Source organism: Oenanthe melanoleuca, chromosome 2 (assembly GCF_029582105.1).
Source record: "Oenanthe melanoleuca isolate GR-GAL-2019-014 chromosome 2, OMel1.0, whole genome shotgun sequence".
Classification (NCBI taxonomy): Eukaryota; Metazoa; Chordata; class Aves; order Passeriformes; family Muscicapidae; genus Oenanthe; species Oenanthe melanoleuca.
Genome location: NC_079335.1, coordinates 143360747 through 143387247, shown reverse-complemented (window position 1 = coordinate 143387247; position 26501 = coordinate 143360747). Strand labels below are relative to the sequence as shown.

The window sequence follows — 26501 nt, the reverse complement described above, 5'->3', positions numbered from 1 at the left end:
CTTGTCAATCCTACATTGCAAGGTTGATAATGTTGAGAATTGTTGGATTTTCCCCTCTGTCTGCAATGAGATGATCATACACTAAATCCAGTAAGGAATCCCTGCCTGTCCACCCAACATTTTTCTTGTTCTTGCCATCACCTCAATGGATTCTGCAGCTGGAGGAGGTGCCAGGAAGCTTGGGAAGAAAGAGGCAAAATTATAAACATGGAGATCCTGTGAGAAAATTCAAACTGGCTCCTATTCAGGTTCACTGAACACTGGAGTACAAAGTCTTAGAACAAAAGTGTCAGCAAATATTCCTGACCAGACAGTCAAGCAGGAAAGTTTCTTGTCAATGTGATTAAAAGCTTAATTCTGTGGAAGAAACTTCTGCTAAGTTAATATGGGTGCCTCTGTCTCAGCTTAATTACTGGGCACAGCAGTCATGATAATATGAGACAAATTTTTCGTCTTTCCTCAGCTCACAGTGGAGATTCAGGTCTAAAATCTGCCTTTTGCTGGGCACCTCTCTTTGGGATGAACAAGAGAATTTTTATATTCTTTCCACCCATTTAAATGGCTCAAAATTTAAACAGCAACCTCTAAAAAGGAGGCTTGTCAGAAAAAATTATCTCATTCTGGCTTTGTCCCCAATGAGTAATGCTTACTTACCACTGCAAACCTAGGGAGGGGGAAAATCAAGATTAAGGGAGAAGTTGTTCATCAGGTCTCCCAGTTTCCTCTGTGCAACTACTCTTTGAATGAATGGATTGTGGGATGAGGGACAGCTGAGCATCAGATAAAATCAGGCTAAAAAATTCTTCATGTCAAGTGCCAGTGGTAAAATTACAATCATTCATCTGGGAAAATGGTGACTACTGATAGGTAATTATTTTCCTACCTGCAGTTCTAGATTTGATAAGAGATTGTGATCAATAAGCCCAAGGAGGATTATTTTTAGACATTAATAATAGCAAACCTGGAAGACTGGAGTTTTAGATGGAGCAGCGATTGAATATAAAAATGAAATAAAAGAGGAAAAAAAGGTTGAAAATAATGATAGTTTACATCCAAAGCACTAGGAAAATTATGAGATCAATGTATCAATATTAAAGTTATTTGTTGGTTATCATTAGAGTTAATAGTTTAGAAACACCAACTAACTAAAAAACTGTAAGCCTAATTTCAATACTTGTAAAGATTTCTAGGAAAGCAGCTCCAAATAACAGTCTTTAAAGCCTGTCTTGGGTTGTGGGGCTTAAATTAAAGATGTATTTGATGAAGTGAAGCTTCATGAATGTGTGAGTTAGAAGGGATTAAAAGCTATAGGATGTCAGATGTGTCACTGGCTTAGAGATGCACCAATGGGCTGAGTGCAGTTGATTCATGTAGCTGATGATTTTAGAATCTTTAATGTCATTTATGTATTCCATTATGAAAATGGATTATTGACTAGTCAGTAAGTAGAAATCTGAGTCTTTTTGTTGAGCAGGGCTTAATGTAAGGGCTGAAAGCAGAAGAAAAAATGCTTTAAAGAATCTAAAAACTATAATTAAATTATAAAGTCACTTATGGAATGATAGTTTTAAACTCCAGCATTTTCTTTTTCTTTAGACTAAATACTTTGTTTAAGACACTCTGAAAGAGTCTTATTTTCAAAGTGTTCTATATATGTTTTCTCTCAAAATCAGAATCTTATAAGGCAAGAAAGACCAACCCTGTAATTTTTGTTAGATAGTCCTGTCCAAGCAATTGACATTAAAAAAAAAACAAAAAACCAAGAAACAAACAAGTAAAATAAATTAATGTTCAAGCTTTATGAGCCTTTTAGTGGGAGGAGTCAGCTACTATTTTTATAGCTTAAAAGAGTATTTCAGGGTTGTTATTTTTTTTTCCTCTAGAGTAGTTCCTGGCATTCACTGCATGACTGTGATTTTTCTCTTCTTCTGGAGTCAAATGGTGTGGTTAACAGTGATCTGGGGAGGAAAACAGAACAACTTTTAAAAGAAAAATTAAGATTAAGATTAATGTGGTATTTTTTGTCACCTCTAGTTAAACCTGGAAGAGAGGGTTGCTTCAGGTTCTATATTTAGAAAGATATATAGAGTATGTGAAGTTTTGGGGATACCCACCAAAATCATGGTCTCCTTGGGCACTTGAGAGGGGAGCAAAGGCTTGTGTGGAGCAGATGCTGAGGCATAGATCTGTGAAGATCTGGAAATGTGTTTCTGCATGTCTGTACAGACATATCTCCTCTCAGCTCTGTGCCTAATTGTCATCTCTGTCTGAGGAAATAATTTTTGTTTCCAGAACCACTGAAATGGAGCTCTATGAACAGATACTCTGAATCTGTATGGGAACTGTAGAGAAGAGAATTTTGTCCAAGTCAAATAATCAATGTGGGCAGTTTGGGGAGGGCTGAAGTTTTCTGAGGTGGGAATAGAAGACAGCGAGTGTTTGATGAATAATTATGGAGGTGGGAGGAAAGAGAGAAGCAATAAATCAAGTTGGGACTGGAATAGGTGTTTTGTTATGTATGATTGTATATGAACCAGTGATTAAAACAGGGAACCTCTCTGGGCTTTCACTGGTGCTTGTCAGCATGGAATCTATTGACATTGCTCTACTTTAACTGTAAATATTGTGGCTTTGTTCAAGTGCTGTGGGTCTTTTGATAAATAGCTTCATCAATGCTCAAAACTTAATGCTCTGATGTGTTGTTAACATGGGTATTGTACCTGTGCACTTTAATTTTTCAAGCTAAATAGAGAAAGAAAGCCCCATCAGAAGTGCAAGGATCAGAAAAACATAGGAATTCATCATGCTGAATCAAATACTGTCTCTTATTGACCATCCAGTAAGATTTTTTTAGCCTTATGGGTAAGAGATGAAATTCTTATATTGTAAATATTTGAAATATTTTGTGAAACAGGAGGATTTCTACCTCAGTTACACCTTTTGTTCTCATCACTGCTCACAGAAAGGAGAGATCTACTTGAGGAAAGATCTGCCGTGGAAAATCCAGACTAAGCACTTTCAGTTTTCCTGCACCATCAAATTCTTCATAAACTACAGAACTAAAACACCACCTGGCTTGAGTGATGTGCATTTAAAAGGAGTTTCTATGTGCCCATTAAGGCTGCCCATGGACTGTTCCCTGCTCCAGGTTCAGCAATGAAGTGCATTGCAAAGGCAAGAGGCATCTTCTGCTCTTACCCCTGAGCACTCAGCACCATGAGCAGAGAATAACTTGCACTGCTGCTTGCTCTTTCTGCACTGGTCTTAGGGAATAAGTAAAGATGTATTTTCTCCTGATAATTTTCATCAGTGCTGAATTCCCCTAAGTGTGGTAGAGAGAAAATATGGGAATTCCCAGGTTCAATCTGGCTGTGGCTTACCTAGAGCAGCATCTCTGTGCAGGACCAAACAGCCCCATTTGCTCCAGAAAACGATTAGTAGAGCTCAAAGTATAGATATTTTTCTCATTTTCTATTAACAATTACTATTGTAACTCAGGATATCCTTATCTACACAGGCAACAAATCTTTCTTTGAATGTTTTGTCCACAGGGGCAGCCTGCAGCAGCAACTTCAGCAGTTCAAATGGGAAATATAGTGAAAAATATTTTCTTTATCTTTAGTTTTGAAAATTCTTCTTTTCTTTTCCCCCTTGCATTTTCTTAAGGCAAAAAATACTGTTATCACATTCTTGTCACTAGGAGCACACAAAGCTCCTTGTTCTCCTTTTCCAGAATACATGCTATTTTTTACTGTGATAGTCACCTTTTTTCTGGCATAAAAGATACCTATTTTTTTCAATTGCTGCTCTTCTTAAATTTTCCCAGTCATTCTCATTACCTTCTCAATACTTTCCAGCGTGGCAGGTGCCCTATTGAAAGCATTGAAAGTTGTCTTTCTTCCAGACCATTGAGTCATTTAGGTTGGAAAAAACTTTTAAGACCATCAAGACCAACCATTACCCCAGCACTGCCAAGTCCACCAATAAACCCTGTCCCCAAATGTCACATGCACACATCTTTTAAAAACCTGAAGGGATGGTGACTCCACCACCTCCCTGGGCACCTGATAACCCTTCCCATGAGGAAATATTTCCTAATATCCAATCCAAACCTTCTCAAGTGTAACTGGAGGTGATTTCTTTCAGTCCTATCACCACTTGTTCCCTGGGAGAAGAGACGAACCCTGGGCTGGCTGCACCCTCCTGTCAGGGAGTTGTAGAGGGTGAGAAGCCTTTCCAGGGGATCCACACTCCCACCCAGCTTGGTGCAAATTGACTGAGGCTGCACCTGATCCCCTTGTCCATATCATTGGAATAGTTACTGAACAGAACTAATAGAAACAAACCACTGTTCATCAATTCTTTCCTATATATTACTCCATCTTTGCCCTCCTGTATCTCAATATTACATTTTCCTCTGATCACAGCTTCATATCACATAAAAGTGTTGACTAAGAAGCCCTACCAAAAAAAAAAAAAATCCATCTCTCTTACCTGAACTTATACAGGGAATTTAAGGACTGACAAGGTTATGAATAGGTGAGATTTTCTTTTTCTCTGCTTTACTTCACTTTCTGACAACTTAATATTCCACTTCACATTTCTCTGCTCCTTTTTCTTCTTAGTTAAGTAGGTGTCTGTAGTTCTCCTCGTTCAGTCAACACCTCAGACTTTATTTACCTGGAAAATACTGTGAATAGATGTTGTTATCTCTCTGCTCACCCTCTCTTCCCCTTGTACTTACAAATGTAACAAAGAAGGGCAGGTGTAGCCCTCTGCTAGCCCACAGAGACCCTACATAGTGACTTTTCATCTTAACTATGTTTTCTGTCTCTCAGCCATTTTTTGATCCAATTTATTTATTTTCTTCATCCCAGTAAGTTGAGTTTTTTTCCTATTTTTCCATCATCTGTCTGTAATCACAAATGCTTTCAACCTTTGTAGCAGCTTTTAATCCTTTTGTGTGAAACATTTTAAAAAATTCCACAAAACACAAAGCAGAACTTGCAGAGAGCTCACTTCAGCATTTTGCTGTCTATTCATGTGGAGCATGTCTGCACAAGTGGTACTAAATAAGCTTTTAGTTACATGCTACACTACAGCCCTAAGAGTGTGGGTCTGAGTGACTGGTGAGGCACAGAGGTATAGAAGAAGGTTATCTGAAGATGTTTGAAAGCCAGCATGTGTGTTTATTGCTAGTCATTGTCTCCATTGTCTCCATTGTCTTCCTGGGGATGCTCCTGGGCTTGGCAAGGTCTCCAAGCCAATTTGACAGCATCTAAATTCTCCACTCTCCTCTAGTGCACACCTCCAAAAGCTCCTGATGTGCTTTTCCTCCTCTCCTGATGTGCTTTTTGTTCCCTGTGAGCAGCACAAGCCAGGTACTGAGGATCTCTGAGGCTTTCAGAGCCCCTTCCTGGTGCAGGGAGCCATCTAGCTCAAGAGAGCTTGATTGATATTTTTAGTGGCTTTTTCACAAAGGGGGAAAAAGCTGTGCTGTCAAAATTGGAGACATTTTCTGTGCTGTGGTGACTGCTGAGCCTGGCAGGGAAATTGCTTCTCTGACTAGTCTGGAGAGTGGGGAGAAGCACTCACAGGAGCCTACCAGAGAGACTCAAACTGAAGGAGACCAATTTCCTCTCACCACCTGGTTGTATGATTTTCCACAACCTCCTCCCAGCCCCTCCATATCTCATGCAGGACAACTGATGCCCAGAATTCCAGGCTGTGTTTGCCACAAAGTCATGCAGCTGCCAGTGCTGTACATAAAGTTGTCCCCTTGATGTCTGCTCCTTCGACCCCCAAACATCTTGGCCATAACTCCTGCTGTTCCTTTTTGAACTGAAGTGTAGGAATTGTCCTTCCATGTGGTCACAGGGTGTGGAGGCAGCAGAGATCTGGGCTAGGAGTGATTTCCCAGGGAAACAAGGAGAGGAGAGCACCCAAGAGCCTCTAAAGCTCAGCAGAAGGGTTAGCAGCAGCAAATGCCAGGGGACAGCAAAGGAGTCCAGATCCCCTCTCCAAAAGAACCAGACCCCTGTCATGGGCTGAGCAGCAGGAGAGTAACTGATTATTATAATTATTTACAACCCCTTTCAGCTGGGAAGAACTAACCAGCAGCGCCGGGTTTGTTTTTTTTTTCCCAAGCAATCTCCCCTAATAACATCCTTAATACAGCCTGTTCCATGGCTTTTGTGAGGCATGTTTTTCATCTCCAAACTCAATTTCATTTATGAGGCTTCGCCGTGTGTGGCACAGTGTGCACACAGCGAGGATTCGTTTAATTACCGCGCATTGCCAGGAGGCCAAAGGGCGAGCAGGGGCTGCTGTCTCTTTCCTTTCCACAACACATAGCACAACCCCAAGGAGATGGAGCCTTCTGAACTGCATTTTAAATTTGGAATGGGGACCTTGGGTGGCTGTCAGTGCTCCGTGCCAGCCCCCAGCTCAGGGAGAGTCTCCAACCAGCGAGCGCCCGTGTGGATGCAATAAATAGTCTGAGATAACAAACACCTCTCTGAAGTTTTTGTTAGAAAGTCAGCCAGAGGACTCTTCTCTGGGCAGTGACTAATGATATTTGAATGTTGCTCTTTATGCAAGTGTGATAATATATAGGGTTGTTGTGGTGGTTTTATTTTTAATTGGAATTAATTTGTTGTAGGATGAGTTGAAGTAACATTTCAGCAGGGCCTTCGAAGGAGGAGCAGAAACTGGAGGCAGAAGCTGTGTTTTTTAAGCTGACTCCAACCTTTTTTACTTTTCCGAATGAGAAAATTTTCTTTTCCTTCACACAAAAATGAGGAAGGTTTCTACCCTACAGTCTATGTACCCGACTGGCTTTCTGCTCATTTGTGTGATAGAGGTGTGGAAAGCACAAGCTGGAGCACATTTTTAATTGGAATATAATTTTTTTTGAGAGGAAGTTTGGTTTTTTTTTTTCCCTTTTAATTTGACAAGTGGAGACATTGTGAATGTCTACTCTGCTGGAATCACCTGGTGTGGGAGGGAGCAATGCAGAAAGCTGGAAGATATTGAGAAATCAGAAAAAGTGTAGAACGAAACAGATAAAATTATGAGGAACTGACTTTGGGAGGAAGCCATTGCAAGAATAGACATGGAAAATTTGTGGTTTTACTCACTTGCATATCGTGACTTTAAAATTATGGCCAGTGTTATTTGCTTTGAGAAGTGTAGGAGGCAGAACATGAACTGTCAGGAGATCTTGTCATTCAGACCATTTTTTTTTTTTTAAATATGACCAAGAAGTTACCTTACTCTGAAAATTCCTGTAGAAAAATTCCTAAAAACATCATGTACCCTATGACTGTGACAGCAACATTTTAGTAAAGCTGGTAGAAAAAAAAAAATAGCATTACCTTTGGAAAGAATGGCATGTTGAATAAAGTTTATGGACAAACACACATGTGCTACAAATATCATAGCTTTGGCTTAATTTTACTTCAAAAATTAAAAAAAAAAAAAAACAAAAAAACAAACCTGATGGTAAACACCTAAAACAGAGGGTTTCAGCTTTATTTTCCATATTTGTTTTTCTATTTTTTCTCCCACTTCACAAGCTGATATTTTTCATTGAAAAACAAAACAAAAATTAATTGCAATCTCCCAGGGCAATGAAAAATCATTGTGTTTTCGGGTGGCATTGCTCAGTTTGAGCAGTTTTCAGAGGGAAAATCCTGCTCTGCATGAAAAAGGAGTTCCTAGAGCTTTGCCCACGCTAGAGTTAAGTGATGGGAAGCTGAGGCCGTGGGTTAATTTGGCACCAGGGTTGTTCATTCTTCAAAGCACAGGGGACGCCTGCTTGCTTCTTGCAGCTCTCTGATTGCCCAGCAGGCTTGATTGAAACCCAAACCAGCGGCCTTTGAAGGAAAGATTGATTGTTGTGCACATTTTTGATCACACAGCAATTTGTCTCCTTGGGTATAAAGCTCTAATCCCCCTTTCATTTATCAGTGGGGATTCGGGATCTTGCCTCTTCCTTAGCCCGAGGTTTGTCACGGTGGCTGTGGCACTGCCCTGCACACACCCCATGCTGAAGATGTGCCCTGCCAGCAGCACCTGCACACCAGTTCTGCATCCTGCATTTCATGGGGCTCTTTGGCCCCTGCATGGCTCCTTGTTTTAGAAATAGAAATGCTTAAGTCAGCAGCTGAAAGCAGAATTTTGTCTGATCTCGGGATTTCTGATTTCTTGTTTGCACACAGAGAATCCTTGTCCTCCTCAATCCTGTGCTCAGACTCTGTTCTTATCTTCTGATTTGGCTGACCAGGAGATGTTGTTTTGGTTTGCAACCAACAGTGTGCTCCAGAATTTCAATCAAACCTGGAATCATAGAATCATAGGATCATAGAATCATAAAATCAGAGAATCATAGAATCATAGGATCATAGAATCAGAGAATCATAGAATCATAGAATCATAGAATCAGAGAATCATAGAATCAGAGAATCATAAAATCAGAGAATCATAGAATCATAGGATCATAGAATCATAGGATCATAGAATCAGAGAATCATAGAATCATAGAATCATAGAATGGTTTTTGTTGGATAGGACCTTAAAAATCGTCTTGCTCATGGAGAAAGTGGTTTAGTGTGTTTGTGTCACTGACTGTGTATCCCAAATAAGGTGCCACTGTCCTGAGCCAAGCACAAGTCCTTGCCCAGCAGGACTGGAGGGTGAAAGGTGATGCAGATCTTTCCCTGTTCTGTGGTGACTGATCCCAATCCTCAGCCACAATCAGTCCTGAGTGTTGCTGTCCCACAAGGTGTTCCTGTAGAAACCCCATGTGACCAGACAAATTGGAAACACATCCAACCTGAGCAGGATCTGTGCTCTGATAACTTGTGAACAGCATCACGTGCCCCTGTAACCACAAGCTCCTGGGCAGTAATTCCCTCTTGGCATGCAGCAGAGCAGGGCTTTTCCCCTGCTCCCAGCTTACTGAGAAAGCCACAGCACATCTGTTCAGTGCTTGAGCCATGGAGCATTCTCTGCATAGCCAGCCTGGATAAGCTGTCACTCTTCATTTTTGAAACGTTTCACAACAGAGGGTTAGTCTGGAATGGAGAACCTCGTGTGAGCAGCATCTGCAGAGGCCCCTCTGCTCCAAAGCCAGGCAAGCTGCCACCACCATGTCTTGGTCAAGAGGGGGTCATGTCCTCTCTGCTGCAGCACAGCACACCACAGTATTTACCTTTCCTCAGTGAGCTGCACTCCTCTGTTTTGCATTTCTTATGTTTCTAGAGCAATGCTTTTGTCTGCTCTTCCCTGCCACCATCCAGGTTTTAGAGATGCTCCTCAGAACATCTTTTCTTCATGTTCCCTCCAGAACACTGTTTTTACTTATCCTTTTGAGGAGAAATTGTCCTGCTGTTCTGTTACTCTGGATGTTAGACTTGGTTGGCTGGGGAGAGAAGAAAAAGTGTGTTTGCAAAGTCTCTCATTAGCCTGGAGATGCTAATTTCCTTAAGTCTTATAGATAGTCAACCTGGGAATGATCCACAGCACTTAAATTTAGCTTGCTCTTCTGAGGCTCCCTTGAGAAGTGTCTGTCTCTCTCCATTGCTGTTACAGATGACTACAGTGATAAATATTTGTCTTTGTGAATACTTCCTTGTTTGTTTGATCTTTAACAGGGTGCATTTTTGTTTCTTTGGCTTTATGCTGTGTGTTTTCTGTGCTGAGCAGAATCCACCAGACTGAGGGAGTGGGCTGCTTTGTTAATATTATTACATTCTGAGTTATAGCTGGTTACGTTTTTAACCTATGAGTCATTAATTTCTGCCACAAACTTCAATTAATATGTGTCTCATCAGTGTAGAGACTAAAAGTTACAGGCTAGCATATGGTTTGGTTTCATTACATTTGGAGAATTTAGTAACAATATTCTTGGTTTGAACAGAGGGGCAGGGCTGGATAGAATTTTCTGAAAACATTGCCCACAGCCCATTGTCACCTTATTCAACTGGTCAGATTCAGAATACAAACAGCAAATACTTACAGAGACTTGAAAAAATATATTTATTTTTCCAATTAATAGAAGTTAAATTTAGCAAAACAAAGCAAAAGCGTGCCATTCATCTCTCAGTTGCTGTCCCAATTGAATATGCTGGTTGGTGGATGATATTTTTGAATGTTATCATTCCCAAAATGTGTTTATTAAAAAGCCATTTCTCTATTTCTGTTGCAGTGAACTATTTCATAAAAAATGGTACAGAAGATGTGTTACTGTGTGGCAATAGCAGTGATGCTGGGTAAGTACTTTCAAAATATCTTCAATTCTGGTCTGGTTTTGTTGCCTTTATTATTATTACTATCATTATTATTATTATTATTACATTTTCCTCTAGTTCTGTCCACTTTTCACCAGCATGAAGTAGATATTTCAACCTCCTTGTGTATAGGCGTAATAGTAGAGAGGATAATGACAATATTGTGCATAGTAACACAATTTTCTCAACTGCAGGGAAGAGAAGTTTCTATGTGTCACTTATTCAGGTTTAAAATCTTTAGGGGCCTTATTACAGTTCTTTTTTAATGCATTTGAATTTCTCAGTAAAAAAAAAATAATGAAAACTAAGTAAGATTTTGGCTGAGTGGAGACTATTTTAATGGAAATGAAACAGAAATGGAAACAGAACACCTGGAGGGATTTAAATTGATGATGAATTCCTTTTGCAAAGGAAGATAAACAAATCAACAAATGTCCCAAAAATAGCGTGTTTTAGAAGAGGGAAGGTGCTTATATTTGAATTGTGGTCTACATTTGCACTTGATTTGCTGGTAGATTACATGTATTTCATTTTCTCATTGTACAGGGGTGTACTAACATCCTCTGCATAAAGGACTTTATTCATATCCCTGCCATCCATAGATGCCAATGGTTCCTCCTGCTTCCCATCCCCAGGGTCCAAGTGCACTGTCAGAGCGTGAGATTTTATTTGACAGCTTCTCATGATCTTGATGGAAGTGGAAGAGTTCAGACAGAATGGAAAGACATGGGATCCTCTGTGGTCAGAGGAAATTATAAGCCATACAGAGATTGCAGGCTGTTAGGAGCAGTAGGAAAAGGTGGAAAATTGAGCCAAATGTGTGAGAGCATTTGAAGCAGGGAGGTGGGTGTCTTAGGTCAAGAGAGGGGAGGAGGTGAGATATCTGCTTCTGAAGGGGGATGTTGTGAGCTGGTAGAACCAAAAAAAGAAAATTAAAAAAAAAAAGAATTTCATTTAGGAGGAATTTCATGAGGAAAAATAGGCATGTGTGTGCAGGGAGGCAGCAGGGAGATGAAGGAAGATAAAATCTGAACTTGCTTGTGGACAAAAAGGCAAGAAAAGCCCTCAAGTCCCGGGGAGAGCTGTTTTACTTTCTGCTGCCACTGCCTGTATCTGTATTGACACAAGACAAAGGGAGAGCTCATGTCAGTCCCTCTGCAGGTCTGGTGTGTCTGATCTGTGTTGCCAGCCTGAGTTAGACTCAGGTCCTTGGGCAGAGGGCCATGCTTTCCCCTTTGTTTGCTCCTCCAGAGGTACAATGTCAGCATCCATTAATTAGGGCCTTTGTTGATTGTAATACATTGTGTTTATCCAGGCTCAGGCAGAACTCCAAGGCTATTGGGATGTTTCCCGGGAATCCCAGGATTTGGCAACCTCCACTGTGCTGGTGAACCTCAGCCTTTGCAAACCAATAGTATTGGGAAAAACAAGTGCTCTGCACAGAAACAATATTTTGTGTGTCATGGAATATTCATTGTTCTGACTGATGGCCTGAGCCATGCTGCTCATGGGCGATGCTGAAAGAGCTGATTACTGCTGCTTTGGAATTGTTCAACTGGTGGGAAGTTAAACACCAACCCAATATCCATGGGGTATTTATATATTGGCAGCCTGTGTGGATTTAAGGGTTAGTTTCTAGCAAGGTGAATGAGCAAACCCACCCTTTTTGCTTCCCATGAAAGTTAATAAATTGCAGTGTGTCAGCAAAAAGCCATGACTGGAGAAAACCTCTGGTGGAGGCACTGTGCCCACGAGAGAGTTGCAGCCTGAAACAGCCTGGGGAGAACTTGCAGCTCTTGAGTATAAGAGGACAAAAATGACATCTTCAAACTGAGTGCTCTTGTACTTGTTTTGATATCAAAACATCAAACCTGTCAGTGTTCGTGACATCAAGGGAAACCAACCTTCCCTTCATGCCTCGGTTCTTTCTTCTTCAACCTTCTGCTGTTTTAGTTAAGTATTTAATACCACTGGGTAAAGTTTAAATACCTAAAAATGGGTAATAAATATTCCTACTTACACTGGGTTTTTTTGGCTCGGGATTAGCAAGTGCTGTCTCATCTGCTGTACATTGCACAGAGCTGCTGCCAGTCCACTGCCATTGTTTTAAGACATGAAGATAATTAGAAAGATGATCCTCAGCCCCCAGGGGATGTGCAAAGTCGTGTATTCCACCTGTTGGGACAGGGAGAGCATCATGTACAGGCTGATCTATCTAAGGAGTGGATTTGTTTTCTCTCACCCTTCAATGGTTGAAGCCAGGAGCAAGAATGTTCAACAGAAAACCAAAATCTGTGTGCTTGGGACATTCTGGGGCAGGCTGCTCCACGGGAGCAGGGGAGGGGGCTCAAGAGGAAATGGAAGATGAGGTTGTGGCTCCCTCATTTATTAGTAATGAAATTCATGACAAGTGAGGACTCTTGTATTGGCAAGGCTGTGTCTGAGGGTTCATAGCATTTGTGGAATGTGCTTTTGCTCACAGTTTGAACTCATCAACTCTGGGATACACTGGGGACCCAAAGGGGACTCAGGGAAGGGTGGTGTCGTGTGTTCTCTCCTGGAAGGATTTGTTGTTAGAGTGAGGGATAGCTGTGTTGTGGCCAGGATATTAAATCTTGAGGTAATTGAAAAAGCCATTTCAGTGCATTTTTAAAAGCATGTTAATGACACTCTGAGGTTTGTCTGGTTGCTGTTATTATGGAAGAGTTAAGAAAAAAATCCAAACAAATCTGCTATGGCAATTGTTAGGTGATGAGACTCAAGTGGTCTAATGTAAGAGTGTGCAGTGATGGAGACTGCAACCTGAGCTGGAGTAGCAAGCCAAAATCAGCAGGGAAATGATCATCAGTGCATTCTATATCTCAGGCAATCTAATTATCTCCAAGGTGGGGGCTTTATTACATTACTGGGAGGGACTGTTTTCTGAACAAGCACCCAAGCTGCCAATAAAGCAGGAGGTAATGGATCTAGCTAATATTGATTCCAGTTCAGAAGGGATTTGAATAGATGTATGTCACTCAGCTGCAGCAAACATGTCTCTAGTACTTGACCTGGCAGAGGAAAGAAAAAAACCCATTTATTTACATTTTTAGATATGCTCTAACAACCTCAAGAATCTACTTTAAAAACCATGGTGCAGTCATGGTAGGAATGTCAGGGAGATGCCAAATTTCTTAGGTGCACAAGGGCTAATCTGTCTGGAGTTTCCCATGTGATGCCTCAGAAACCTTCTTCTTGATACCTGAAATGTGGCTTTTCTTCATTTAATCTGACAGAACTTTTTTATTCCTTTTCATTTTGCTGATCCAACTGCATTTTCCCCCTTGATGTACTGCAAGAATTTGTTTTGTGCTTGCAAGGAACAGAGTACAATAGAAACAAGAAGTAACCTTTGGAGAAGAGAGCAAATCAAATGATTGTGATCAAAGAAGTTCTTTGGCTCAAAGTGGCACGTGCTTGGTGTTTCACAGCTGACTGCACTGATAGAAAAATGCTTTGCTCTGTGTGTCACAGATTGGTCACACTGGGAGCAGTGCTAAATAGTAAGGCTCCCTTAACAAAAAAAAAAAAAAAAAAAAAACACAACCAGAAACAAACAAGAAAACAAACAAAAACAAAAACAAAAACAAAAACAAAAACAAAAAAAAACCAAAAAAAAGAACAACAAAAAAAAGTCTGATTTTAAAGAGAGATTACAAATCCTATAAATTTGCTTTTCAATTTAATCCCCAATATATATCTTATCCAATGTTGAACACTTTGTTTCAGCCTTAAGAAAGGTGCAGTAAAGATCCAGAACAAAGACCAAATACTTGGGAGATCTTAGGTGGGAGCAGAAGGTGGAAACTGCTCTTTCCTTAGTGAAATCAAGTCCTGACACCAAGTGGAGCAGGATTTGTGAAGGCTGCAGAGCAACAGGTGACAGCAGGAACCACCACCCACTTCCTACAAATAAATAAATAAATAAATAAATAAATAAATAAATAAATAAATAAATAAATAAATAAATAAAATCCCACCCTCAGATCCAAGGAGGCATCCTGCTGGAGCACAGCACCAGCTCCAGAGCAGATTCCCAGTGTGGAACCCATCCCTGTCAGGCCACACCAACCCTCCTGTGCAATTCCAGCTTGTCCCTTCTTGGTGACATTTAACCAATGGCTTTGGTGAGAGTCCCCTGCCTCCCCACTGAGTACAGACTTTTTGTGGGGACTGCAGCAGAGTGGAATTATCTGGCTATGAGAAAGGAAGAATTCAGCTCCAAAGCATTTCCACTTTCATCCCTCTGTAATTTCACAGCAATGTTTTTCTGCTGTGCTTAGGCTGCTGTTTTTATTTCCCCTCCTGCCTGGAGGTTTGGCTGAGCAATAGAAACAGCAAGGAAATGTGTCCATTAGGAGAAAGAGACAAGATGCTCTCAATGTTCAAAGTAAACAGACACAAAAGAGAAACTTAAATTCTTTCACTTTTTCATTTGCAATTACAACAAGGAGCTGGTTCCTCAGAAAAGTGTGCATGTTTTAAATCAGTTGTGCCCCCTTTGGATCTCAAGGTCAGACAGATTTTTTTTTTTTTCCCTTACACATGACATGTCCTGTGTATTCAGCTCATGGGCAGGAATAGTCTACAAGATCATACTGAGGAAAGTACATTTGCATCATGTCTGCACTGATATCACCAAAAAAGACTAGTGAACAGGAAGGAAAAAGCAGCCAGTAAATCTGCTTCAGGAACAACAAGAAAGCACCTTTGGCAACTGCATCCTAGTAATTGTTGCTATAGAAACTTTAGCTACCTTTATTCTCACTATGACCTTGATTTTTCTTGACAGGATACATTAAAATAATGTACACTGTGGGGCAGGATTCTCTGTGATTTGGTAAATTCTGTCACTGAGCTCATTGCATGTAAGGGATGAAGGAATGACCATGAGTTGTAGCGCTCCTCAAAGTTTTTGTGTCAGTCCTAACTCTTTCTAAGGCATCATCAGAAAAAAAAAAAAAATCCACCAACAAACACTTTTGTTTTCTTCTGTGTTGTGGCATTTTGCTAAGGTAATTAATACCCACATGTGAAATTGCATCATGCCTGTTTTCCTAGTCTCCATGAGCACCAAAAGCAGAGTTTCTGTGGCAGTTTCTGCCCCCCACCCTCCTCCCAGCACACTCATTACAGCAATGCAGCACTTTGATCTCTCTGAGCTGTAGTAACATTCCTTTGCCTTTATGCATCCTCCACGAGGTGATTTAAAGCCCCTTGTAAAGGCTTATCACCCCCCTGAAGGGTAGAGAAGAAACATGCTCTGTGCTGAGCAGGAGAGCTGCTATCAGCTGCCTCCACCAGGGCTGCTGCAGCTCTCACCCACACCTTGGCAGGGGAGAGCCTGGAAAAATGTATGTCTGCCAGAACAGGTCAAACAGCATCCAGCAACCCAGCCCCAGCTGCACCAGGAGCTGGGGAGCTGCACCAGGGAACAGTGCACACAGCTGACTCTTATTCTGCTGCTGGCAACTGGGACCACTGCAGCTCTAAGTTGCCTCAACTTGTATCTGTGTTATTATTGTTATTTTTGTTGTTAATTATTTTACATAAGGTACTAGACCCAGGCCATATTGTGCTGGATGCTGGACAAATAGGGTGAGAAGAGCTCTCTTGGCTTGGAGGTTTGGCATTTCAGAGATGCAGTCCTTGGATGAGTGGGGTGGGCACAGAGACACTCCTGGGGAGCAACAGAAATACCTGAAATTTGAGTTTTCTTCATTTAATCAGACAGAATTTTTTTGTTGCTTTCCATTTTGTTGATCTGACTACATTTTCCCCCTTGATGTACTGCAAAAAAATTATTTTGTGCTTACAAGGAGCAGAGTACAATAGAAACAAGAAGTAACTTTTGGAGAAGAGAGAAAATCTTCAGTTCAGGGGAAAGCCCTGGCAGCAAGTCATGTCAGGACTACCCAGCTTTGTCAGGCAGGTCAGGGTCAGTGTTTAACTTGCTGCAGGAAGGGGTCTATTCCAGGAAATGGGGTAGTGGGAGCTCTGGGATGTGCCTGATGGGATTGGTGTGTGCATTACCCTCACCAAATGCAGCCTGATGTGGCACAGCTGGGCTGACAGGTGGGAGAGGCTGTAAAGGCTGTTTGAGTGAAGAAAGGGGCACAGTTTCCAAATGTGCCCTCACCAAAGCAAGGGTATTTTGGAAAGAACTGTGCTGTTTAACTACTAGAGCTAAAAACATAATTACATCCCAGATTATCAAGCAATACTAGTGAATTTGTTTCAAACCTTCAGGCTATGCAACACACCCTAAATGAATTTACCTAGATTCTGATGTAAATCTCATAACCTTTTCCCCTTCCTCTGAGCTGGTTGCAGTGACAGGAGAGTGAGGATGGTCTGCTCATGGTGGGAAAGCCTCTTGCTTGAGTGTGTTAAATAAACAGAAAGCAAGTGTGACATCTCAAAAGTGCTTCAGGGGCCATGGCCATGACTTGAGGAATTATATAGGTTTAGGAACAATAATAAAAGTCCCCATTCCTAGGGATCAGTGGTGTGTTTGGAGATCATGTCTCTGGTCGAACAGCAGCAGTAGGGATTAAATCCAAATCCACTCAATTCTTAAGGAGGGGTAATATTACCTCTTAGTCAAAGCTGTAATAAGCTCATCAGCCACATGAGAGAGGCAGACTTACTAGAGGCTACAGCCTTCATTAGGCAGTAATCTGCTGTTATGTTTATGGTGATAAATTAGTGCCCTACATATTGTTTGGTGGGTTAGACAGAAGCTCCAACAGAAGCCTGGCCACAGGGTTGAGCCAGAGGAAACAGGAATTTGCTTGCCTGGCTGCAGCAGGAGCCTGGACAAGGCACAGAGTGGAAGGAGGTGTTCCCCTCTCTCTGCTGTGATGTTGTGGGCTGCTTTTCCATCTGCCTGAGCAAGCAGCCAGAGGGAGAGGCTGGAACTTTTCCTGGATGCAAGTCAGCAGCATGCACAGGTCAGTGGGTGCTCTGAGCCTGTGAGCAAACCTGCTCAGGGGCACCTCCTCCTTTCTCCTCCTTTCTCCTCCTTGGTTGATGTTGCTCTTTATTCTGAGCATTTCTTTCCCTTGTCATCATCGCTTTTTTTTGTTTTTTCCTTTTCCCTTCAGCATATGGTTCAATTTGCTGGCACTTCTGTCATTTCAGACCATTGGCACCCCTTCCCTTGCTTTTAAAAATGTCCTTCAGTGTGTCTCTGTGCATTTGGATGCTTGGAGTGAGAGCTGCTGGGGGCTCCTGGTCAGACCTATCCAAGACAAAGCATGCACTGCAAGTCAGATTTTGTCTTTTGGATGGTAATTAGTGGGGAATTGTAAGTCAGACACTTTAACTGTGATTAGTCTTTAATATTACAAAACAAGAAAGAGCAGGGAAAGGAGAAAAAACTGTGACTTTCAGGCACCTCAAGCACCCACTGACATCAATGGCTATGGCTGAAGTGCTGTTGGCTTTTGGCCCCTTTCTCCTACATGCCCAGTTATCCTTACAACATTCATTTTTTCAAATATATTCCTGTTTTAGAATGGGTAGTTTCATTTTTTGGGGTAAGAGAAAATGTTAATCTGAGGATCTTTGTTCCCCACAATATGATCTTCTATTTGACTGCTGTCTCCTCCAGCAGAGTCAAGGGAAAGGAGAAAACACTGAATGTGCAGGGGAAAATACTCAGGACTGTGGTGTAAAGGAAATCTAAGCCTCTTTTTTGAGGTGTGTGGATTCTGTGCATCCAGCCACAGAGTTCATGGGTATTGTCTGTCCTTTAAAAGCTGCCAGGCTTTCAAACTCCACCTTGGGGGACCCATTTCTGACCACCAGGGTGATTTCCATTCCCCAGCAATGAGCCATGTGTCAAAGACATCAGCTATAAACTTTTTTTTGTTTGATTTCTGCACTCTTAGGCTTAAGGTGTGACCTAAGCAGGAACACTTAGGGATCCTTACTAAAACAAGGGTTTGTTTTTTTAATTTGTGCTGTGTCTGTGGTATGTGCTTGATTGGTTCTGTAGTGAGCAAACCAGAGTGTCTCTTTGTGACCTAAGCCCAAGGAAAGTGCAGCCTTCACCTCCCAGATGTCATGGATGTGATTCCTGGTAGCACATGGACAGCCCTCCCTTTATCTTCAGGATCTGGATGTTACAATCCAGTGCATGGATGTTTTACAAATCTTCTTTTACTGTCTAACCCTACTGGCCACTGTAGCCTGGATCAGCAGGTTGCTTGGCTTGCCTAGATTAAACTCTTGAGACAGAGCATTTTGTAATTATGCCCCTCAGCTCCAGCTCTCTGGCATTCCAAGCCTGTGTTATTTAAACCAAAGTTGTTTCTTATGTCCTTTAATTTCCTGTACCAATGCCAGCTTGCAGTGGTGATTACAGCCTGATGGATAGGTAGGTAGGCTGCTGCTTTTAACTTTTCTGAATCAATGACACTAATTTTATTGTGATCAATTGAACAGCATCCTGTGACACTCCTGTGGAGGATGGTATATTTATGTAGCTTGTTGTTGTTGCCCATCCCTGTGCATCAGAGGAGAGTGCAATCCTCTCAAATGCTTCCCTGAGGTAAAAGAAGTTGAAGTGTTTGCTAAAAAATCCGAAGGGGGTAGTTTTAATGTCATGCATGGAGGAAGGTTCAGTAAAATCTTGAGGCTCCTTAAAAAAATCCTCAGAGGAAATGGTGTCAGTTGCAGAATAATATTCTCATGTGAGAGCCTTACACCTAAATTTCTGTAGTGTTTTTCTAGTAAGCAGCATTTCTTTTTTCTCTCAGTGTTTTTAACACATTCCCATACCCTGAGGGTTATCTCTCTGTTGGCCATGAAAGAGGGTGAGCAGGAATAAGGAGTTGACAAGTAGGAAATTCTGTCTCAAGGGTCTGGTTGCCATAAGAAGGGTGTACGCTAACATTAACAACATTTTTAGGCTGAGGTTCATGCTTTTCATGCTGCAGCACCTCGTTGGAATGCTCTTAAAGCTGAAAAAATTATTAGAGAAGTGTGTTTTCCAGGTTTCAGCTGGGATGGAGTTAATTTTCCTCCTCGTGGCTGCTACAGTGCTGTGTTTTGGATTTAGGATCAGAATGATGTTGGTAACACACTGATGTTTTCAGTTGTTGCTAAGAAGTGAAAGACATCTCAGATTCTGGCAGGGAGGAGGCTGGGGGGGCACAAGGAGCTGGGAGGGGACAGAGCCAGGACAGCTGACCCCAACTGGATATTCCAGGGGATATTCCAGACCACATACTCAGTATATAAACAGTGGGGGAAAGCTGGATGGGGGACACAGCTTGGGAACTGGCTGGGCAGAGCTCAGCAAGAGGTGAGCAATTGCACTGAGCATCACTTGTATAGTTTAATTATTTTATTATTGTAATTATTAATATCGTTATTTTTATTTTCATCCTTTTCTGCTCTGTTAAACTGTCTTTATCTCACTCATTCTCATGTCATTTCTCACTCATCCAATTCTTTCCCCCATCCCACTGGGGCTGGGGTGAGTGAGCAGCTCTGTGGGGTTTGGCTGCCAGCTGGGGTTGTTAGACAGTGGAAAATGACCCATAAGGACAGAATGAAACATGAAAAAATTGTATTATATGTGTATAATACTAATTGTATTATAAACAGAAAATATTCCTCTGAGGTACCACTGCTCACTTTTGCTGTCAGAGGGGTTGCATCTCCATGCCCTATGGATTTCCAAGCAAAGTGATTTGAGAACTTGCTTGAAAATTCTTCTTCATCAAAAGTTTCTCTAGAAGGCAACACTGGCAGTGAACCTGAGTGACTTTGTATCCTCTAATATGTGCCCAGAAACTCCTGTGAAAATTCAACCAATGCTCCTGATATCGCCTTTCTCCCAGGCACATTTTCAAAAGGGTGAAGAGATTAAGAGGAAATTCTCTCTACTAATTGAGATTCAGAGGAAAATCTCACCCTTCTCAATAATTGATATTAATGGCAAAATTGCCATTTTGCCTAAGAATTTAGGCAACTTACTCTAGAAGAAGCTCCATTTCCAAATGGCTGCCCTGCCTAGGCTGAAGTCTACCATTAAAGGAACCACCAGCAAAGTTTCTCTCAGCTGCATTGGGTTATTTAGGCCATTAGCAATGATGTTAAAATAAGATCAGTGAGACCAGATCAGTGGAACCATTCAGAATTTCCATTTAGTGAGAGATTAAGGAAAGGACTCTGCACCTCTGGACACCATCACAAAATTTCCAGCCAAGCCCAGAGTGTGAGTGCAGACATTTTCTCATGGCAGAAAAAACCAGCCTTGCAGAAATGTTCATGTCCTGGGTAGACACGATGTCTTAGAGCCAGCAAAGGGAATTTCCTCCTCAGGAGCCTGGAGAATCCATTTCTCAGAGCTCCTGAACAGCTGAGTGGCACATCAGGGGTGATGAAGGCTCTTTGCAGCAGCAGATCAGAGGCAGAAATCTCACATCTCTACAGCAGAGTGACAGCAGATGCTGCCTTTGGGAGAGAGGAGGTTTAGTGAAAAAGGCTGCCTCAAAAAAAGGACATGGGTATAAAAGAGACATTCAATGTGCATCTGCATATTTTAGAGAAAAAAAAAAAAAGAGATTTATGCATATTATTATCTTCTAACAGTAATGTTGATGTATTTTTAATTGAAATGTGGCTCTTACTAGGAAAAAAATAGGTAGTCAAAGTGGGAAAGGTCTAGAAGGAGGTGTTTCTAGACTGACAGGGAAAAAATTAGGAGTGACTCTTTTTCTTTCTTTGTGAGATATAATTGTTATTATCTGAATTCTCAACTGCTGTAAGCTAACTTGGCTCTACCTAAAGTGACAGAATCACTTATTATACCCCCACTTGTGTGTAACATTTAATTCACTAAACATCAGCTGTTCATTTTTTATTGCTTTTTCTGAAAACTACTGTAAACAAGGATCTGCACACATTTTGCAATGCTTCAGCACTCCTTTTATCAGCATTCAAACCAGACTTACTTTAAAATTTGTGATTCACTACTGATATTAAATTAAGATTCTAAAAGTGCTGTTGAATGTCTACTGGTGGTGGCAGACACCATAGATTTGTATAAAAACATATTCCCATTTTGACATGCAATACAGGTTGCTATCCTATGCTGTAAAATTTATTTTATATCTGTATAAAATTATAGTTTTTAAAGAAAAAGAACACCAGTTTTCACACTAAGACACTGTTTTCTCAGGAGTAAATTTTCTTTTGTCTGGCATTTTAAAAATTAATTCGCTTTATTTGTATTTATGATTTGCATTTCAATTTCTGTCAGTATTCTGCTTTGGTAAAAAAAAAAAAACCAGCAATGATTGAGAAAATAGAATTTTTTCTGGGGACAAAAAAAGCTTAAAGCTATACAATCACCAGTCATATGTCCAAACCCCCTCATGTTCCAACCATCCCAAGCTGTGCAGCTGGAATTTGCAGGGAATTGTACCAGATTCATCTCTATCTGAAGGATTAGGAGAAGAGGGAGAGCTGGTGCACATTCTGCTGAGATCTGCATCTCCAGATATTAGATGGCTCTCACCTAAAAAATTCCCAAATACCATAAGGCTCCAGGGCACTTGATCTCATATTTTCTTCCTAGGATACATGCAGAAGAAAACCTTTGCACATTTCTATGTCTTCAGTTTCTAATGGGTCATATCTTATTTTTGGAGAGTGGCTTCAGATGTGCAAGAGCAATGGGGGGTTTTTGGCTAATCTGTTCTGAGAGGATGGGATCTCTTCTACCTTGTGTTTCACTTGGTGATGCAGTTCAGTGCTTACACACTACCACTGAGAGCATTTTTTATCTCTTCTGGCATATGGGGCTAGAAAATTACTTGTAAAGAGCCTCAAAGGTTAATGAGAGCCAGTGAAATTCATGCTGTCTGCATGCCATTTAATGCAGTAATCTACAAGACACACAAGGAAAGCTTTTTCCTGGCAGAAATAGAAAAAATGTCATGACCCAGACTGTGGTGGTGAATGGAACAAAGGGCTGGGTTTCTTAGATTAAGGATTTAATCCTTGTGGGGGGTGAGTGAGGTCAGGCAGAGGAAGCAATCAGGAAGGTGCTCTGATAGCACAGGCTGGTGTGTCCAGCCAGTGTCAGACTGTGCAACCAAAAGAGCAGGCTCATCATCACTGTGCTAACTGTAACAGGAGACTCCAGGCTTTGGATTCTTAATTAGGAATGACTGCCAAGAGACATCATATTTAAGCACCTAATTCCAGTCTGTTCAAAATATGTGAAATGCTAGGTGATTATTTGCCATTGCAGCTCCTGCTATGGTTATTATTTCCCTGTTCACCCTTTCAAAGAAAAAATAGGATTGCACAGACCTTTGATATTGTGAAGCAGCATCACTGGTTTCCTGTGGTTTTACACAGTGAGGGAATTTACCATGGGTGACTGTGCTCTTAAACCAGATCATTGGATGTGTTTGCCTGGAGATCAGATGCATCTCACAGGTTGTATTTGATGTTTTGTAGCACGTGCCCTGAGGGATATATATGTCTGAAGGCTGGGGAAAACCCTGACCATGGTTACACAAGCTTTGATACTTTTGGCTGGGCCTTTCTCTCCTTGTTCCGGCTCATGACTCAAGATTACTGGGAACGTCTTTACCAACAGGTATGAGGTTATTTTATTACTCTTCAAAAATATAAAGACATCATCTTGTCTTTTGTCACAAGAAGGAATTGCTGGTTATTAGGTAAATTGTGCTTTGTGTGTGTGCTAAAGAAGGATAGTCTGATGTTCTAGAGAAAGACAATCAGACAAATAATTTATTTATTTTCTTGAGAGTGATGATGTCCAAAGATACTAGGCTGGTTGGGGAAATTGAGAAGAAGTGATACTGAGAGAAAGACACTTATTCACCTGAGTCTAAATGAAGTTCACCACTTAAGGAAAGTCCCCACATCCCCACTTGGTGATTTTTTGGTGAATGGTGTAGCACAAGTTAATCTTTTGAGTCCAGCTCAAGAAAAGGCCAGAGAAGCACCTGTGTTCTTGGCACGTCTGGTTTTTCAAGGCATGGTGATGAACACAAATTCAGAAAATGGCAAGACTACATGATACATTCCAGTTCTCCCTGCTGCAAGCTCTTCATCATGAAAGACAGAGGCACAAATAGATCCAGACTCAACTCACAGGTGGTCTCTGAGTAAATTCCCATCTCAACATGCATTTCCTGAAATGTGTGCAAACCCCAAAGAACTACATCTGTCAGTTTGGTACTGAATTACATTCTCTGTCCATGAAACCACTGATGATTTGCTGCTGCATCTCAAACCTGCCAGAGCTGGAACGTGGTCATGTGGAAATCAGGGGATAACACTGACAGAGCCACTCTGAAGGTACTGAGGTAAACATCACTGAAGATTTTGGGGATTTCAGCTTCACATCCAGCCAGTTACACAATTTCACTTCAGGAAAATGTAAAACAATGAAACTGATGATTCTTTAAACAGCTGCACTCACTTACTTGGCACAGAGCTACATGTACAACTCTGGAAGACAGAAACTGTCATGACAAATAAGTATGAACATCACTCCATTTTAGTATTTGACCTTACACTATCACACAGTGTTTTCTGTCAGTAATATCAACTCACTGAGCATGGAACATATCTGTTACATATCTGTTGCACATAAGCTGTCCCCCTAAATTCCAGTCATGTCAATAAATCTGGTGAGGAACCAGGGGATACATTCAACAGAGCCCAAGGTTTGGTTCTACTCATCCTGACACAAATGTCTCAGTGATATTTGGTTGAGTTGCACCCTAAACGTGTATTTTTCTCCCTGAAATACAGGAGGAAATTGTAGACATCTGAAGGGATCCAACATGAACCCCACTTGGTTGGTTTCTATACTAGATAAAACCAGATTGAACTGTGGGGGAATTTTTCACTGCAACTGACTCTAATATCTATTCTAACAGAAAACCAGCAGAGTTATTTGGTAAAGATGGAAAGCATTGAAAGCATTATTCTTTTAGAAATTAATTCACTGCAAGGCACACAATTTTTGATTAAGATATAAAAATTTATTGGTGAGGAGATTATTTGCTTGTATGTGGTTGTCATTTCTCATCAAAGGCTTTCTGTTTGAGCTATTAATAAAGGCTGGATTCAATTATATTATAAATTCAATTTTAAAAGAGACCCCTTCTGTTCTTTATTTCTTTCCTTTTTAAAAACATTGTAAAGCTGTGTTAACTATGCTTTCCCACTTACAGACTCTCAGATCTGCTGGGAAGATCTACATGCTTTTTTTCATGCTGGTCATCTTCCTGGGCTCTTTTTACCTGATCAACCTGATATTGGCTGTTGTGGCCATGGCATATGAGGAGCAGAACCAAGCCACTATTGCTGAAACAGAGGAGAAGGAAAGAAAGTTTCGGGAAGCCATGGAGATGCTGAAGAAAGAGCAGGAGGTCAGTGAACTTGGGTGACTTGAATAAATGTTACCTTGGGATTCACATCCTCTTTATTTTACATTTGTGTGATGACCAAAGTAAGAATTTGCTTGAAAGCAGTTTAATGTTTATTGTACTGGACAAAGTTATTGCAATTTTTTTTTGTGTGTGTGAAAGAAAAAATATAGTTCTCCCTGTTAGGAGTGGGGCCATTTGGGGTTTACATATCCAGAACTGTACTGGTTTAAATGCCACATATGCCAGCAGGGAAAACTTGGCATGTGAGATGTTTTAATGATGGTAAAACTACATCTGCCTTTGAGCACAACCCAGCAGTTTTGGTAGCTCAGCCAGAGCCCCAGCTGAACCTCCTTCCACACCCCTTTAGCCCACATTTTAGTTTCCTCACTGTCTTGCTCAACCTGCCATAAATATCCAATTGTTTGATAATGGAAGTAAAGGTGCAGATTAACCTCTTTGAAGCACACACAGCTTCATTCCTGGAAAAGTAAACAGGCAGACCTTGAGGTTAAGATCTGCAAATTATGCAAAGGGTATGAATTTAATGTTAAGTCATAAATTTAAACAATCCAAGGAGGCCAAATGTTGGATGTAGCCTTATAGCCTTAATAACAGTATTTAATTTGCATGTGGTTTGTGTGGGGTAGAAAGCTTTTATTAAACAGCAGAAGAGAACATTTTAGGTGCTGTGAACAAGAAGACAATAAGAAAATTAGTCTGAAATAGCACGTAGCACTGTAGTTCAGAGAAATAAATCCTTGAAACACAATATAAACTAATATGCATAATTTTCTTTTGGGTACATATGGCTTCAGGGCCTAATCCAAAGCCCATTTAAATCCTTGGAAAGAAAATAGAAAATGCAATTCACTCTTGTCAAAGTGCTAGTAGTGGCTTATGAATCATTTAAGTCCTTTTAAAGATCCTCTTTGATAGTTTAAGTAATAGGTAAATGCAATTTAGTCCATATACAGCCACTTTGAACAGAGTAACTCTGCCATAACCTAGGGGAACAAACTGAGCTCCAGCTCGTACCTATTTTATACAAATTTTCATGTGTATTGACTCCAGCTGAGCTCTTCCTAATAACAGTCAACTTTGGTAGCCCCGACTATAATTAAAGATATTTAAGAATTTCATTTGGAAGGCTTTGATTTCAATTAAGCCTGTGTGCACACAAAAAGAAGGGAACATTAAGCCCAGAAAGCATAATGTGTTAAAAAAGAAAGTCGCCCCTGAAAAATCTGAATTTTTCCCATTTGTCTATGTGATTTATAATAGAGACTTTTTTCAGCCAAGCATTTCTCATCTTCCCTGTGCCCTGTTCAGTGCAAAGGGTGGGCAGTACATGGCTGGAGAGCAGCTCTTTGCTTTCTCATCATTTGTTCTGTTGCCTTAGGCCAGCTCCAGCAGACTTCCAGGCTCAGGCAGTCAAAGCCTGCTTGGAAGAGGAAGTGACTAATATCCTCCCAGGTTTTTCAGTGCCTCTTGCCACTGCTCAGTCTCCATGTGCTTCAAAAATGCTCCCCTGTATTTGCAATACTCCTGGAGTATCATCCTAGCTTTATGGGAAGGAAATTCAGGAGTGGAGTGATTTGGGTCCGTGGTGTTCACTGATGAAGTTCAGTAATTCTGCAAAGCAGCTCCTGGCATCTCAAAGTAGACATCTGGGAAAAGGGGCTCAGGAAAGGGGATTGGGTGGCTGCACCATGGCTGAGATATCTTACTC

The 26501-nt window shown here is 41.0% G+C and overlaps 1 protein-coding gene across 2 annotated transcripts in view; it reads left to right on the top strand.

Annotated features, from left to right (window-relative positions):
* SCN5A (sodium voltage-gated channel alpha subunit 5) overlaps positions 1-26501 on the top strand; it is a 166901-nt gene that overhangs the window by 27187 nt on the left and 113213 nt on the right. For both annotated transcript variants that reach the window (XM_056485320.1, XM_056485319.1), the window contains exons 7-9: positions 10211-10274; positions 22818-22959; positions 24572-24769. In XM_056485320.1, the coding sequence (XP_056341295.1) occupies positions 10211-10274; positions 22818-22959; positions 24572-24769 (404 nt within the window). The remainder of the gene's footprint in view (positions 1-10210; positions 10275-22817; positions 22960-24571; positions 24770-26501) is intronic.